General features: G+C 40.4%; 1 protein-coding gene across 2 annotated transcripts in view; it reads left to right on the forward strand.

The window, feature by feature from the left end:
- The window catches only part of LOC125890468 (EGF-like repeat and discoidin I-like domain-containing protein 3), a 149661-nt gene that overhangs the window by 76829 nt on the left and 55531 nt on the right, over positions 1-17301 (forward strand). For both annotated transcript variants that reach the window (XM_049579133.1, XM_049579134.1), the window contains exon 4: positions 2119-2232. In XM_049579133.1, the coding sequence (XP_049435090.1) occupies positions 2119-2232 (114 nt within the window). The remainder of the gene's footprint in view (positions 1-2118; positions 2233-17301) is intronic.

Raw genomic sequence — 17301 nt, forward strand, 5'->3', positions numbered from 1 at the left:
TGTAGATCAAAACATAATGTAATTTTGGGGAGATGGGGACTGTGCAACAACCCACATTGGAAGTTTAATAGCTTCATGAAATGGCTTTGAAAATGGTTTGAGAAAAAGACGCTGAAAAACAGCCACACACGGACGTGCACAAACAGTCATACACCCTCTCTGCAATGGTAAAATGCAAAAATAAAGCAGTAAATGTCATATACGAATCTTCACAGCGTGACAGTCAATATAATTGGGTAAATACAATTTACTTCTCTCTGTTATAATTTGCACGATCCATTGTAATTAAAGATGAGTGGCCCCTGCAGTTTGGGTTTGATCTACCTACTTTGTGTCCAACATAAAGTGTTGATGCAGCCAGTCTTTGAGAGTCAGGTTTTTAGTGCCAACTGTGAAAATCTGCTCTTTTGTCCTGCTCTGTGAGCCACAAGACCGTATGCTGGCTGGTAAAACAATTTTCTTCAATCTCCCCAAGAATGATGAGCTAAAAAATACAAGTTGAGTCACATCACAGTTTGAGGATCTGTATTTTGCTATTTATTTCATGTGCAATACATTTGATTTATCACCTCAGTTAAGTGGCTGTATAGCGGAGAATTAACAAATAGCACAGCTTCTCTATCATGAGCTATATCTGGAGCAGGGTGTAGCCATACTTAAAGACATAGCTGGCCTTGTTGTGTGCTTACAAGGAAAAATATGAAGTAAAAACACAGTGTTCGATGGGAGTCAAGATTATACAGAATGTACTGTATCTATAGAGAGAAATGTACTCGTCCAGGCAGACACATAAAACAAAATGTCTTCCATGCATTCCAGACAAATGAAAACAAACTAGATGTGTGTTTCAAGTTCAACCTGCACACCTTTTTTTATGGCCTTGTGGGAAAGGTTTTACAGCTCAATTTCATCAAACATCTTTTCACCCAAATACAGTTGTCTCGTGGGTCCCCCCATGGATTTTTGGGTGAATCACAAAACATTTCTTATTCCTCTCCCTCTCTGTGCCTCTCGCTCTCTTTTATTTCAATCTATGTTTTATTATTTTTTTTATCCTGCCTTGCTGCAGATTAAAGATGCTGCTGCTTCCAGTCACAGTACCTCGGTGACCATTATGTGTGAAGACCATGACTGTATTTCTCCGGAGCATATGGGACATTCCCCGAAAAAAAAGATGTATTTTGAGATATTAAAAATGTGCCCAAGTGACTATTATAGATGTTATAGATAAAATCTCAGGGAGACGAAGCACCGTGAAAGACTTACTTTAATCATGTTTCACTTTCTTAAGCTTTCCAAATCTCAAGCCTAGTTACATATTCATGAAGCCAAAATGTACCTATGAGTCAGAGACAACTCATGGTATGTTTTAGAGGATTAAAAGTCTCGTAGCAGCCATGGGTAAATTTGGAAATCATTAGAGATTTGTTCAGAACTGTTCAGAAGTTTACTTCTTTCCCTCCCTCCCCTGGTAAACTATCCCTGTAATCCTATTTCCCGTCACTGTACCTATAATAGAACAGGGTGCAAATGGGTGTGATGGGTGGGGTTGTGGGTCTGTCACCTTCTGTAATTGGTTAGATGAGTCAGTCAGAGAAGAGCTGTTTCAGAGAGCAATTACAGAGCCATTGTGTCTGTACAGCAGATAATTCTGTGACAATTTAGCATATTGACAATCTGTTTTGCTCTTCTATGTTTCTGTGGTGCTTTAATGAAGAAACTGAGGGTATTTACTGAGCCCTCTGCAAAATTACTGTCAGCGGTGCAGTAGTCAGCAGCTTTGTAGAACTGAGCAAGAATGGTACGCTGAAAAGTATGATAATTATGTAAGCCACAAAGAAAGTACGCTAGGTTAATTGTTCTTAACATCTCCAAACTTGGCTCTGTGTTCTAGCATTAATGGTCTCCCAAGGAGCTATTTGATTTATTAGTTTCAAGAAACCAGTGTCTTTGTGTGAGCTTCTACAGGCAGACAGAATCAAGCAACACACAGTGGAAATTCAATACATGCTCCCTACCAATGCATTCTAATGAGGATGAGGTCTTTTTAATTGCCTACATCATGTCTGCTTCAAATAAATGAATGCACCTTTTTTTGTTGTTTCTTGGCTCTTCCAGATATTAACGAATGCGAAAGGGACCCCTGCAAGAATGGGGGCATTTGCACAGATATGGTTGCCAACTATTCCTGTGAATGCCCAGGGGAGTACATGGGAAGGAACTGTCAATACAGTAAGTGCTCATATTCCTTTTTATGTCTCTGCACCAGAAGCGTTCTGTTTTCGGGTTGTCCATATGTTCACTCCATTCTTGTGAACACAATATCTCAAGAACACCTTGAGGGGTTTTTTGGGTTTTTTTTTTTTTTTTCAAATTTGGCACAAACGTCCACTTGGACTTAAGGATGAAATAATTAGATTTCGTTGGTCAAAGCTCGAGTATAATGTGACCTCACAACACGTTACTGCCATAACCCAAGAATTCATACGCTAATTACGACAAAATTTGACACAAACCTCTAATAGGATTAAATGACAAAGTGATGACATTTTATATCCAACTTCAGTATGACATCATAAGGTTCTGCAAAAACACCTTCTGACCATTATTCAACATCATAACTTAGGAAAAGAAGGGGAGACATTTGGTTTGATACTGAGATGGAGACACTAATCTTGGGTCACCTTGAAACTGGGCTGATTGTGCTGCCAGGTTGAAGATGTGCAAGCCGCATTCATGTTTTAAAATTTGTAGCTCCTTTGCAGAAAACTCCATATTTGAAGCTTTGTCAATTGTCATACCTACACGAGTCTAGACAGACAGTGATGAAAACTGTTACTGCAGCTCGACTCATTCATGGAAGCATATGACCGCAAGGTGGTAATTCCAGTTTTTTATGTTTGTCTTTTACCTCTTTTACAACTTCCCATTAATTCTTAACAGCACACCAGATGCTGCAGGTAATGCACAGTGAGTAGTATTAGCCAAGCAAACTGATTGATCAAAGACAGTTTGCTGGTAAAAGAACATCTCACCATGCTTCAGTGGATAGTGTGTCAACCTCTGATGAAAACCTCTTTAGAGGTTATACGACTGTGTTAAGTCTTGAGGACATTTCTTTGCTTTGCAATATCCATAGTTACAAGTATAGATTATGTTGGTGTACATGTAGCCCACACTTGATCTTATCTCACAGCAGTCATGTGGAGGCAAAGTGGGGGAGTTTTACCTTTATGAGTCTTACAGAGCGTTTGAAATTTATCATTTGAAAGGTTCATTTTAGTCCCTGTTCTGTCTCACACAACTTTTGGAAGTTTTTTTACTAATATATAAGGAAAAGTCTGGAGTGTTTATTCAGTAATTTTCCACTGATTATATCTGAAAATACCTTAGGGGTAAGAGCTGATCCTCTCTCTTACTGGACAGGATGAATTTCAGGGAAAGCACAAACTGAAATCCCCCTGTGTATCTTTTAGATAATGTCTAGTGCAGCATGACTTTTTTTCTCAATATTAATATATAACATATTCACATTCCACACAATGTTCATGTTTTCTGAAGGTTATCATATGATATATATTTAAAACCCTTTAATACAAGTTTCACTAACATAAATCCAAAGTTCTCCTTATATTAGTTCAACAGAAACATGAATAAATAGAAAAAAAACGGCTGAATTTCTGCATGTTCAAGGAAACACAATAAACCCTAAAGCAGGAAAGTTAAAAAAGAAAAGAAAAAAAAAGGCTGAGCTGAAAACCGAACATTTGAATGCTGAGAAGTCACGGCCACTTTGTGCTTGCAAGCCCCTATTTCATTTCTTTTGCCCAGTGGCTGTGTAGAACGAGAGAGAGCTTCCGTCTTATCACAAGTAGCTTTCTTTTTGCAAGACGCCGGAGAGCTTAAAGTGGCCTCATGTGTTTATTATGCTATTGTGGGGATTTTGTCTGCTCAGTCTAGGAACATATTAGGATTAATGTATCAGTGGACTCGGAGCCCTGAGCCACCCCTGCACCGCTACTCACAAATTAATTCATCAGATTTTCTATCTTAGGTGCAGCACAGTTGTTCGGCAGTAGACTCAGGAATTTTCAGGAGCAAGTCTGCATCGGAAAGACTGCAGACATTTTGAATGTTGCTGTAGTGTTTTGTGTAGTGTGCTGTGTTTTTATAAAGGCAATGACAAAAAGCAGAGGGGGATTTGTGATTGGAGAGGAGTAAAGAGGCGCAGCCTGACTGATAAGGTCGGTGTGGTGAGTGAAGAACTTGAGGAGAAAGATTTACTCCTGCTGACTGAACATATGCGAAGCTCCATTATTTATGTAATGATGCTTATTTTCATTTTCACATATAAATTCAATATTTGCGCAGTATATTACACAACCATTAATCCACCCAGCCAAAGATGCAGCGCATTCTGTAAGTATTAGAATGGTTTGTTTTGGGTCTGTCTGTACTAACACATTAGATATGAAATAAAACAGTGTCCATGAGCTGATAGTGCTGACTCTGGTGGTGATTACATCCACAACAGATGAACAGTGTAGAAATTACAGCTCTTTTTATACAAATCCCTCGAGGGTGAAAAGGGCAATAAGTCTTACACCGCTCATCTAATTTAGATGTAAACAACCACAAACCCCCCTCAAGCTAAAACACTATAACCTTGTTTTTTGGTTATGTTTTTGTTTTTGTTTTCCATTTGAAATTCAGTGCACAGGAGTACAGTCACATATAATGCACTGCAGCCCTAATACTTTACAACTGAACAATATGTTTCCTGACAAGTCTGCTTTATGTCAAAAAATCAGCCTGGAACAAGAGGTTGGGTTACCAGCAACAGGAAAAGGTTTGTAACCTGTCAGGGCATTTCAAAAAGAAAACATTACAAAAACGAATATATCAAGCGATGACATTGGAGTTGCTCCTCCCCTTGATATCACCTTGCAAATTATTTTGCCACCTCGGAACTACATCTGTGTTCAAAGGAGAATTCATATGAAATTAAAAATGGTGTCATTTACTATAGGCTATAGAGACAGAGTGAAACGCATCATAATCTGAAAGCCACGCCCCCAAGGGGGAAACAAGGCCCGCTTTCCCCTCACACTTTCCTCCTCAGTTTCCAGCCTGTTGAGTTTTCCCTTTTCCCAAATGCCAAAAAGTTGCTGTGTGGTGGGCTGCACGGCCAATAAAAACCCAGTGCTTAGTTTTTATCAGCTGCCGAGCAGAAAAACGGAACCTTGTAGAAGACAAAAGTGGACACACAATAGAGGCTTCAACAGGGAAGAAATTGTGGGATACTGACATTCGGTATGCCTATGTGTGCAGCAAACACTTTGTCAAACCCTCCAAATGTATTTTTTAGAGTAACAGTTAACTGTATTTATGTATGCTAAGCTAAAGCATTGACAGTATGAATGCAACTTCTGTTATAATTGTGCCCAGCGCGCCGCGATTCAAGCAGTCCATTCCAGCGGTCCACTCTAGCACCTCTATCAATCTACCAGCGTGTAGAGGCATGTCTCAAAACAACAACGTGTGCCGGTAGTAGGAGCATGCTGATGACTGAGCATGCTGAAATGCTCATCTTCTTAACAAAAAATCTCCACATCATGCTCGGACTGCAGCAAGGGGAGAGTGTGGAGATGGGGGAGTAGCGGTCGATTTAGTTAACTGACTGATTTCTGCTCATGTTTTTTCCAAGACGAGCAAGGTAAGGAGAAGGGATACTGAGGTAGACCGGCAATATTAAGCTTATCAATATACCGTTGCCTCTCTGGTAGGTATTGTACTAAAATAATCCTTTGCCATCTTATTATTAGCTAATTATTAGCTAGCTATAGTTAATAATTTTAGCTAGCTGCTAGCAATTAGACTTGGAGACTTGAAGGCGCGGCTGCGGAGGCACAATGACAGCGAACGAGCAAGCCTCATTTCCCCTTTGGCGGCGTGGCTTTCAGATTATGACGCGTTGCGCTCTGTCTCTATAGGCCCTCAAAAATGCAAACCCATCTCTGATATGATTTTCTTTTCTTTTCTTGGTAAAATAGTCAGTAGCAATCTATAACAAAATTATATGCTTATTCTACATGAACTAGAAAAAACTAGTTTAGGTGGAAAATTTGTCAAGACTGTCAAGCGGAGCACATCTTTAAGTCCAGCCAGCTGTCATGCTTTTTAAACATAAAAGACAGTGGTGTGTGTGCGCCATATAACTCCTAACTAGCGTGCACTAGGACCCATCACGATAGCATGTACTGTGACTGGTAACTACCTGACACCACTGGTCTTTCATTACGCCCTCCCTGCCTGGTAAATACCCACATCTTGCAGACTTAACCTACTTACATTATAATGAAGACTTTATACTAAAATATGTGAAACATCATGTCAAGCCTAAACTGAGATAACCCTGATGACATCACGGACGTTACTTGAGTTATTTTCTCAGATTTGACGAAGCTTCTTCTTTAAGCTGAGTATTTTGATATGAATATGTAGATTCTCACGTGTAAGGATCATTGGATTAGGACAGACAACTACAATATTGTAATACTGCCACAACCACTTTTTTTAATGGGAGCACCACATATACACACTATGCTACAATTGCCAGCAACATGGCAAGCTACTGTACCAAGCATCTATTCTGCACTGAGTGCTGCATGTTTGCCCTTTTTTTGTCATCTCCGAGAGTTGAAACAAATTCAACTTTGGGCATAACCCTGCAGCAAATTGTTATTTATAAGGCAGCCGTCCAATCACAGTGAAGTAAGGGCGGGACTGATAGCATGCTTCAAAGACAATAACAATGGAGGAGAAATGAATAGTGAGCTTGCATAGACCAGAGGGTGCGTCCTCTCTTCCAACATGCCTCAGCCTTCCCTTCATCCAAAACAAGTTGTCTGCCTTGTGCCAAATTTTTTCTGATATTCTGTATCATAGCAACCAGACACAACCAACGTGTCTCATCTGAAAAAACACTGAGCACCTTATTGTGTCTTAATGCTCTTCAGTGTAAGAGGAACTATGCTCATTTTCAAAATGCATACATGTCAGGGGGGCTAAAATTCAAATGTGTGATGTCATAGGGTATAAAGTCTGGAGCTGCCCCAGAGGCAGTGGATGGGAAAGACTGAGATTACTCAGAGTGATGATCTGAGTATATCGGTACATTTTTTTGTTTCAGAACTGAGGACACTACAATGGAAGAAAGCTCATTTGGGTATTAAAAAGAAAACAAACATTATGTGGGGTCACAAAATCAGGCTACCATTCATTATCTATGGAGCAGCTCCAGACTTAGGACAGATATATGACAGGATTGCAACTTACTTCTCTGGTTTCTGGCTTTGAGAGTGAGTACCTCATGTTCACAAATAATGATTGAAGGCCACAAAAATAACATTAGAATTCTTAGTTTAGGGGGTGATCACCTTTGATAGTGAACAAGTATTTAATTGTCATTTAAAAGCAGCATTATACCCAATATTAGCCAAACAATGAAGCTTATTTACAAAGCACTGAAATCAAAATAAATTAAATCATTTGCAAAAACAACAGAATTTGCAGTAATACCTCATATCATGCTGCTGAGCCACCTTTAATCACTGCAGGGGAAATTCATTCACTGTGACAGCCCAAGGTGAAATGCTGCTTTAACATCAAAATCAAAAATTTGCCTTTTTTAATTCAATTAGTCGATTTTGACACAGCCTGAAGTACAGAACAAGAAGTACAGTTGGTGGGGTCACCTAAGAATATAGCATGCATAGAAAAATGTGTCGTGATTCTACTTTAATGCAAGGACTCGTCATCTCCTCTGAGTTGTTCCCTCAACCCACATTGTGTGTGTGGGCTCGTCCTGCACACACATTGGCTGGTGCAGATTAAGCTGCTGTACATTTTCTGGTCATACCAGAAAGGAGCGTGAGAATATAATGTGAAGGCAGCAGCAAGCTCTTGGCCATTGCCTGTCTGTTCAGTGATTATCCGATTTTACTGAAATAATTACAGTGCCTTCAATATTGATTCCCATGATCCAATGGAAAGCGAGAAGTGAGAAGAAGAATCATATCTGTCACTTGCCAACATGAATCCCAGAAAAAATATACAAGAAGGCATAAAACACAGTGAGATAACACTTGGCACATGCTGCCGCAGTCTTTGTGCTGAATAAAATTTGGGATTGTTACTGCTGTATTCGTCCAGAGACAGTCATGCTTTCAGACACTAATATGGGTTAAATGGTTGGCTAAAGATCCACTATTGAGGCAAGATGAGGACTGTTCAGGGTCCCGTTTTCCAAAAGCATCGGCTGAAATGATTGTAGAACCATCTGCCTTGAGCAGAAGCTAAATCAATTTAAGAACACCAAGGTTTGCTTTAACTTACTTCCATCCTGTAGCATCTAATAAAACCCAACAGCCCTGTATCTAATACGCCCGCAGTAAGCTGAAGGCTCTGGCTATTTACTGCAAATAGCCTACATTTTCATGACCTTGTGACGTGAGGTCGTCTAAGGACATGTCGAGGGCTGAAATGTACTATCAGTGTTTCTTTACGCTTTATATAAAGTGACAAATCCTCATATCACTTGTCCAGACAGTCACAATGTCTGACTACCATATACCCAGAGTTCTTAAATGCTGTAAACATACAGTAAAAAAAAGAAGCAAAAACAGAAACAAATAATTTATTTTTTTGTAGTTTGGCAGTTAATGCTATTGTTTATGACATCATTGACTCCGCAACTATTTCACTGAGAATTAAGAATGCTGTCATATTACCTGAATAGTCCAACAGGAAGGATCATGAGTGATGAAAGACACATTGCAAACAAACTTGCACATTGTTGCACTATTTATTCAATATGCTCTAGACCAACCAAATTTCTAAAACTTCATACTGACTCCATTGTATAAAACTACAAAACTATACTTTGTGTAAGGGTGCTTTCACACCTGCCCTGTTTGGTTCAGTTCAATCAAACTCAAGTTCATTTGCCCCCCAAGTGCGGTTCATTTGGGCAGGTGTGAACACAGCAATCACACTCAGGTGTGCACCAAAATAACCTGACAGAGGCCTTCTTGAAGAGGTGGTCTCAGTCCGGTTACAAACAAACTCTGGTGCGGTTCGGTTGTGGTGACAACCTGTTCTGACCTCGATCCAAATCAACTGCAGTCACATGACACATTGTTTAGGTTAAACATGAGCATGTTACAGTCCTGGAGGATTATTAATGTGTGCCTCCTCCTGTACTGCCTTAATATGCCCATTTGGCACATCCAATGCATCAAAAATACTTGCAAGTGTACTCTTCATCCCATACTCTTCAACATTTTGTTTACTTCCTGGACATGGAAATTCTGACCGGTCAAGAGCAGCTTTCTTGCACAAGACATTTGATCTGGTCCGCTTGTAAATGCTGCCGTGAGAACACGAACCAACTCTAGGCAATTATGCAACTTTGTAACACAATGTGTCCCTGATTCAGACCAAAGCAAGCGAACTCTAGGGGCCCTATTTAGATGGTCTAAAGCAGACGGCGGATGGCGTGCGGCACATGGGCATGTCCCAGTCACTTGCTAGTTAGACAGCGCGTTTTCAGACTATGTGCCATGGCGGAGAGTCTGAAAGGGTTGGACTTACTCTGTGGATTAGTCATGGGTGTGTTTTGGGCGTATCATTCCATAAGCCAATCAGTGTCACCTCTCATTCCCTTTAAGAGAGGCGCAATTGGAGCGCACGGCAGAGAGCTAGTTAGATGGCGGACCTACCAACTGGAAAGAGTGAGCGTTTTACAGCTGAGGAGACGATAAATGTATCTCTATATCGACTGTCCCGTCACATCTGATGTCATATCAAAGGGGATTGGCACCGTTTGGCATGTTTGGCACGCATAATGGAAACCCAACCTGATTTGATTAACACAGCTGCAATCTAATAAGTTCACATCCCTCTCAGCCAACCACAAAGAGCCACAGCATCAGATAGGGAGTATATATTCAGCATCTGTCATCTTAGAAAAGCCAAAAGAAAAGAAACAGAGTGAGACTGCGAGAGAGAAAGAGAGCGCGCGCGCGCACACGAGAGAAACGCTGTCAACAAATTGTAAGTTATTCAATTTTATTTTAACCCGGAGGTTAGAGAGCCCAGCTCCCTCTCCAGCATCCTGAACCCCCCCCGCCTGAAGGTGCAGGAAGGGCAGGTCACATGGCTGCACCCGGGCCGTCTGGTCTGGCTGCGCGCGGGCTGCGGAGCGTCCCCCGGGTGCCCCCGGCTGTGCGGCGGGCTGTGCGGCCACTATGCATCCGCCTCCTCCTCACAAGATGATCTTCAGTTTTACGTTCTAAAAGCTTTTTTTTAAATATACATTTGTACATGGCTCTAAGTTTACGTTTTTAGTTCACAGAAGCTGGTTATTGTTGTGTTTATGTCAAATTAAAGTTTATGAAACATTTTCACATCTTTGATTTTGTGATTTACATGCCAAAATGATCACAATTCATTTGGGAAAGACAAGTTCATTTTACAGGCTATGCATCATCAGCCAGTGGAGGTCTGCTCGCAGTTCGGTATATTTGGACACTGCGAGCAGACCTCCCGGATTATGATTATCATTATTACTGCGATTAGATCATTCTGATTAATGACTGACCATTAAGACGTGTTTCTGATAAATATTTTAATGTGCACAATAATAACCTTTCACATTGTAAACATATTTTTATTTGTTATCTTTTGCATATGTGTGGCTGCTCCTTGTGTGTCTGAGCAGAGTGCACGTGCATTGTGCACCCGCCTAGAGACGCATATTACTAACTTGTTTAACAGCGAAATATTGCGCCGTTGACTTTAGACCAGGTTTTTGTTGGTCACTGGCGCATTTGCTTTTCCCGTCATCTAACTAGCAACGCGCCATAACTGCGCCTGACCACTCTTCATTTTTAGACAAACACGCCCAGAGAAGCGCAAGTTCAGTTTGCTAGTTAGACGAAAATGACAACTGCGCCTGCATCTAAATAGCAATGACACTTGTGCCATGGATTATGCGCCGTCCGCCGTCCGCTTTAGACCATCTAAATAGGTCCCTAGGTCTGAAAGCACCTTTAGTGTGTAGAGGTCAATATATCAGAAATACAGGAATGCTGAAAGATATCTTTGGAAACAGTGTCACCATTTTACAGTTTGTCTACCAGAGACTACTATTTTTCAACTATGAAAATGATATCTGTCATTCCCAATTTACAAAGTCTCAAATATCCCTATCAGCCTCAACATCCTGTATCAGCCGGGCTATAATTTGTATGAAAACAGGCATGTCTTGCACACTTTAAATGTGTAACTGCACACACCCATACACCCACATATAAAACATACAGGTGCTTTTCATTTAGTCTCATTTCTCACTTGTAGGACCCCTGTCGTATGACTGTGTGTTTATTATTCTTTTCCTCATCCCCCCTTTCCGCCGCATGCTCATTAGTATTGGTGTGCTGGCATTAATTTCAGTGGGGCTCTAATTTGTTTAGGCTGTAGGTAGGGCTTGTGGGAGATGGATTCAGCTGTCACATCGCGGTAGTGGTGGTGTTAGTGATGTGTGCTGTCGCAGGGCTGATGTATGCTCAGGGGCCAGCAGGCCAAGGCCCGGGGGCTGGCTGCCTCTGCTGCTCTGACGGACGACTGGCAGGCAGCTCGTTAAGAGTGGCCCTTCATTGCCGCAAGGTGAGAAGGACTGCGACTTTGCAACAGTGTCTTGCCACAACATCCACATAGAATACCTTACAAGAGAGCTGCCCAAGAGGTACAACATCTAGACAAATATGATGCTTTGGTGATGCGACATTGCACCTCAGCCCTAATGTCAGGTCGTAATGAGGAAAAATAGATTCCATTTCACTTTCAGGAGTTAAATCAGGGTGATATACCATGTGGTGTGTGTGCCAAAGTAGCATGCGAAATCCACAAGGTACCTAACAAATTGAAAATCGGGAATCATAAAGAATGTTTTATTGCTCCAAGTACTGATTGGCACCCTCGATGCAGATATCATCCTCAACTCAGTTAACACCCCTTAATGTCTTTACAAAGCAGGGGCATTTTTTTGTTTTGTTTGGTTGTCATGCAAGTAATTTTCAAATCAATATATTTTTTTGAACTGTTGTTTTTGTCATATTAAGTACATTCACACAGACCGCAAAGATTACATGAATAAAAAGCGACATGATATTTCTTAGGAGCAAGGTCAATTTTTTGGAGCTTTCACACTGCGAATAAAAGCATAAGCCGATCTCAGTGTGATAAACAGATGTTAGGTCACAATGTCATGGCAATAGCAGACCTGTTGATTGTTTGTGTTTCTCAGCACCCTGTGTTACATGATAAATCAACATAAAACTATTTCAAATTCCAAATTATTATATTCATCCTAAATGGTATGAATATAGAAGTTTGAAGCAAAATATTTGGAAAAGTCTGATTGTTTATTCATGATGCCCCAGTGTGTACAGGCTTTTTATGCCATTTATAGACATGCTTTAGTGCTCTAAGCAATTTATGTCTTGACAAATGTTTTTAGCAATGTTAACAGCAAGGCTCTAGAGATGGCAATGTTGGTCTGTTGGTTGGTATACTTTGGTCCAGACTTCTGGATCAGACAGTTCTGTACAGACATTCATGGTCCCCAGAGGATGCATCTTTAAGAATCAATGACTTTGATGATTCTCAGACTTTTGCTCCAGCACCACCAGCAGGTTTAAGTATTCACATATGCTGTGAAATATCCCAACATCTTCAAGGTGGATTGATGAAAGCTTTTGTGTGTCCGTATTTAGTTTAAAGTAGCAAATGTTAGCGTGCTGATACTCAAAACCGAGATGGTGAACATAGTAAACAATACACCTGTAAGCATGTTAGCATGCTGGCACTAGCTTTTAGCTTGAAGCACAGCTGTGCCCACAATATGTGCAGCCTTGCAAAGTTGTTGGCATGGTTGTAGACCCTCAGTCTTGCTTTTCTTATAGGGTTAGAAAACCCTGGGCTCTTGTTCAGGTTAACCACAACATTTAAAGCCAGTTTCCGGTCACTTCAAATTTAAAAACTGAGCCTGAAAACATTCCGTTTGAATTTAAAATATATGTCACTCGTTTATTTTCATAATTACAAATTATGTAATAAGAGAAATCAGTTCTTAACAAGTGCTCCCCAGTGTAAAGGGTGTATGTCCAATTTTGCGAAAAACTATTCATACAGTTTGAATTTTGAAATATCTTGCTGACAGATGAACCTCCTTGGCTAATGTCTAAAGGCACTTTTTTAAAAGCCACTAATATAAATTTATATTTATTGTCCCTGAATTACAAGGATTAGGCACATAATGCTTAAATATAACTGTAATTACTCTATATACAAGGGCTGGACAATATATTAATATGATAGTGACAACCACTGACTGTCACTAGGGGGGCAGTGTTTGCTTCTCCGTGTGATTGTAAATCCAAACCCTGTTCTTTTTTTTCATAATCCAACCATGTGCGTCTGTAGGCAAAATGTGACCATCTGCATTTGTTGTTAAAAAAAACCCCAAAACATCAATTTGTGGGGTTGTACCAATGTCGTGCTTTTATTTTGAAAGATACTATATGCAATCTGTGAAAACTGAAGTGTATTTAAAACAGACAATGAATGTGACACAACACACAACATCCCAGAACGTCAACAACGAACGCACCCAGGGTACCTGCGCGTCATGTGGAGGGTCACTAACCAAACATCAATATGTGAAGAGGCTGGAGTGAGAATATGTTGGATTTTCTCCATATCTCCCAGCTCTACTGCAACACTGTTGTCATTTTGGAAAGTCCCAGCCTTCACTCTGATGAGAAAGGTCCCCATCTTTCCGAGCCATGAGTTTAAACTGGTTCACCATGTTTCAAAAAGGAAGCTGTTTGTTCTTACTAAGGCTTGCTAAAATGACTGAATTAAGTTTATCCGTCAGATATCGGAACAATCCAAAGGTTGTTTTAGCTTAGCAGCAGTAGGCTACCGCAACCACCTACACCATCCACCCATCAGTCTGGAAGCAATGAGTCACACACAAGGAAGAACTAGTGAAGCACGAATGATTTACCATAGTGGAATATATAAACACATCTCTGTCAGGGCAAACACACACGCACACAGATATACTCTTTGCTCTCTCCCAGCCTCCAGTCGATCCCCCTGGACTGTCCTCAGACATTACTCAATGTCTCCCTGCCTCCCTGTTGCCTAGAGCCCCACTGTTTAAGCGGCTGGATAAGTCCAGCTAAGGTTGTTTTCATTGTTCCATTCTTCCCTTGGCTTCCTTCTGTGGTCAGGGTCTTCTCATAGCTCTAAACACTGCCAGTTTCATTGTCTGCTGGTGTGTGTGCATGCCTCATCTGTCTGTGTGTCAGCGTTGGGTTTGAAAATGCTGAGGTGTTTTGCTTAAATGGTGGAGGCATCACAGCCTTCGGGTGACCGCTGCTCCAGGCTTCCCCTGAAGGCTGGTTTACACGGACACTTACAGTATAGCCAGCATGAGCCAGCAGTGCCTCTGGCTGAACTCTGCGCTTGATATGTCCTCATTCTTTTGGGACACTTCCAAGATCCCTCAGCCTCCCCAACACTTGTGGGGGGTTTTTAGGCTCTTAAAACACAGCTATTTAATCATCTGCGACCACAGTCTTGCTAACAGTAGGAATCAGATGAGTGGATTAAATATTAATCACATCCAGCACTGTTCACAAGCAGGAGAAGAATACATTCTGCATGTCCTATTTTATTACTCTCATCACTTTTATCCCTGTTGTCATTAGAAATAAACACCAGGAACAGAGTAGGAGGAATACCTCCCACATCATTTCCATCATAAACCGCATGCGATTGTGTATCAATGAAATTAAATACAGCATCAGCAATTATCTTTTCTTCTCTGTAATACTAAACCATCATTCCAATTAGAAAATAAATTTGAAGAGCAAAATAAAAGTGAGAAATGCGCTGACTACTACCTCCAACTGTCACTTCTATTTGTTTACTGCTGTCACACAATAATAAAGGCGGTGGGAAATCAATTTAATTTTGCACACACTTGAGGTTTAGCTTCAAGCTCATGACTCCCAACGCTGATAGAGAATTAAATGCCCCAAACTGCTATTTCAGGTAGTCTCTGAGCGTAGGACACACTGCCTCGCTATCACACAGGGTGACAAAACATCCGGTAAACTCCTGGTAATGTTCTTTAGAGTTGTTAGACTCCTCTGACAATGTTAGCTGTTCTTCCCTGGGATGTTTCTTGCATATACAGCATTCGTATAATTGCATATCAGGTTCATTAGGAAAGATATTTTAAACAAAAAATGCTCAGCAATGAATCCTATATGCATGACTTAGAGACTAATTAAAACTTGCAGCTGTCACAACTAGAACAGCGCATCCTAAATACAGCTATTTATGTTTAGGAGGCATCGTGGGCTAGAGGGAATGTAATGATGTTCAGCAGAATTCAAACTGACTTTGTGTCAACTCTCAGCTATTCGGCTTTCCTTCAGACAACACAGCACAGCATAAAGAACCGGTTAATAAGTTGCATATTGCAACTTAAGGGTTCCATGTGCACCAATTTATCGGCTGAACATCGGTTTCAGACGATATTTACCTTGTTGACAGTCACTGGGGTATCAGCAAAAGGTCGAAACACAGCCATAACAGCCATAGAGTTAAATAAATGAGCAGGTACAAGAAGGATACAATGAATTGTTTGGCAAACGGGCTCCGTGATCGCACTGTTGTGTGATGAGATGGCTAGTAGCAGCCGGCGCCTGCTCTCACTGGGGACAGAGATCTTCTCCAGGATGCCTTCCAGACGAAAGGACACAGCAAACCCTGATCATGCTACATTGTGAACAACAAATGCGAGTTAAAGTCAGCAGGAGGAAAGCTAGTTAGCATTAGCTCTAAGCAGCCAGTGCCCACAAATAAACAGCTCACAGAGGTTGCACTGAGTTACATTATGATGCGTTCAAGCTCAGTAAAAATTCACATTTGGTGAAGTTAATTATAAAGTTCTTGTGATGTGTTAAATGTAATCTAGTTAAATGTAGTTTTTTTGGAAGTCCAAATAAATATAGTTGTTCGAAGGAGATATCTGTCAGTGTCTTAACAAAAATATAAAATAGATAAAAGAGAGGGGATTATAAAAATGCATATTTGGTGAAGGTAGATTATGGTGTGTTCAGTGTAATGTAGTACTTGCTCCACCGCCACCTCCTCTGATGCCAGCCTTCTGACTCACCACTCAGGACCTTCTCTATATCCGGCCCCTCCCTCTGGATCACTCTCCCCACACACATTCGAGACTGCACCGACCTCTCCCGGTTCAAATCACTCATCCCAAGTCATCTTTTCAAAACAGCTTTTAATGTGTGAATGATGTTGTGTGTTTTTTACTGTATTCGATTTTATAATTGTTTTTAACTAATATCAAACTCAAAGTGTCCTTGAGTACCATGAAAAGCGCTCTATAAATAAAATGTATTATTGTTCATTATTGAAAAGTAGTTTTTGGTTAGAAAACAAAACAAATGCAGCTGTTTGAAGGAGATATTTGTTAATATTTTAACAACAATATCAAATAGATATTAGAGAGGGGGTTATGATGTATTATATAAAGTAAAAAGACTTTTCAAGCACTTAAAAATGTATTTATGTAATTAAATTTGTGCTTATTTGAAGGTTGTGTAATGACAGTTATGTTATTAGTGTAGAATCTCTGGCACAAAAAGGGGAATAAATAACAACAAAAACAATATAAACAACATAAAAATATCAGTATCAGCTATTAGCCAAATTGTTATTTTAAACATCACGATCCATGGCCCAAAATTTCAAAATCATTTCATCCCTGCTTATATCAAGTGTAACACAATGTATTCAAAGTGAAGGATCCTGGAGACCTGCGCTCACATCTAATTCAGTTTTGATGGCGATACACCACAGCTGTTTGGAACAACAACCCCCATCCCAGCTGAACTGTTGAGGTTGTTTTCTTGGCACACCTGAGTCCTCAATTATGATGCCTTTCCACAGGCTCCTTCTGATGAATTGTCTTATGATTAAAGGAAATCTATACAATTTGCATGCATATCCCATCCCAATTCAATCCATCCCGCACCGAGTGTTGATGGAAAAGCAGATGTTTTGTGCGTACATGAACAATTATGAAAATCTGGAGAGCAGTGTCAACTTTTTTTTAGACTTTCAATTGTATGCAAT

The sequence above is a fragment of the Epinephelus fuscoguttatus genome, linkage group LG6 (assembly GCF_011397635.1).
Source record: "Epinephelus fuscoguttatus linkage group LG6, E.fuscoguttatus.final_Chr_v1".
Lineage (NCBI taxonomy): Eukaryota > Metazoa > Chordata > Actinopteri > Perciformes > Serranidae > Epinephelus > Epinephelus fuscoguttatus.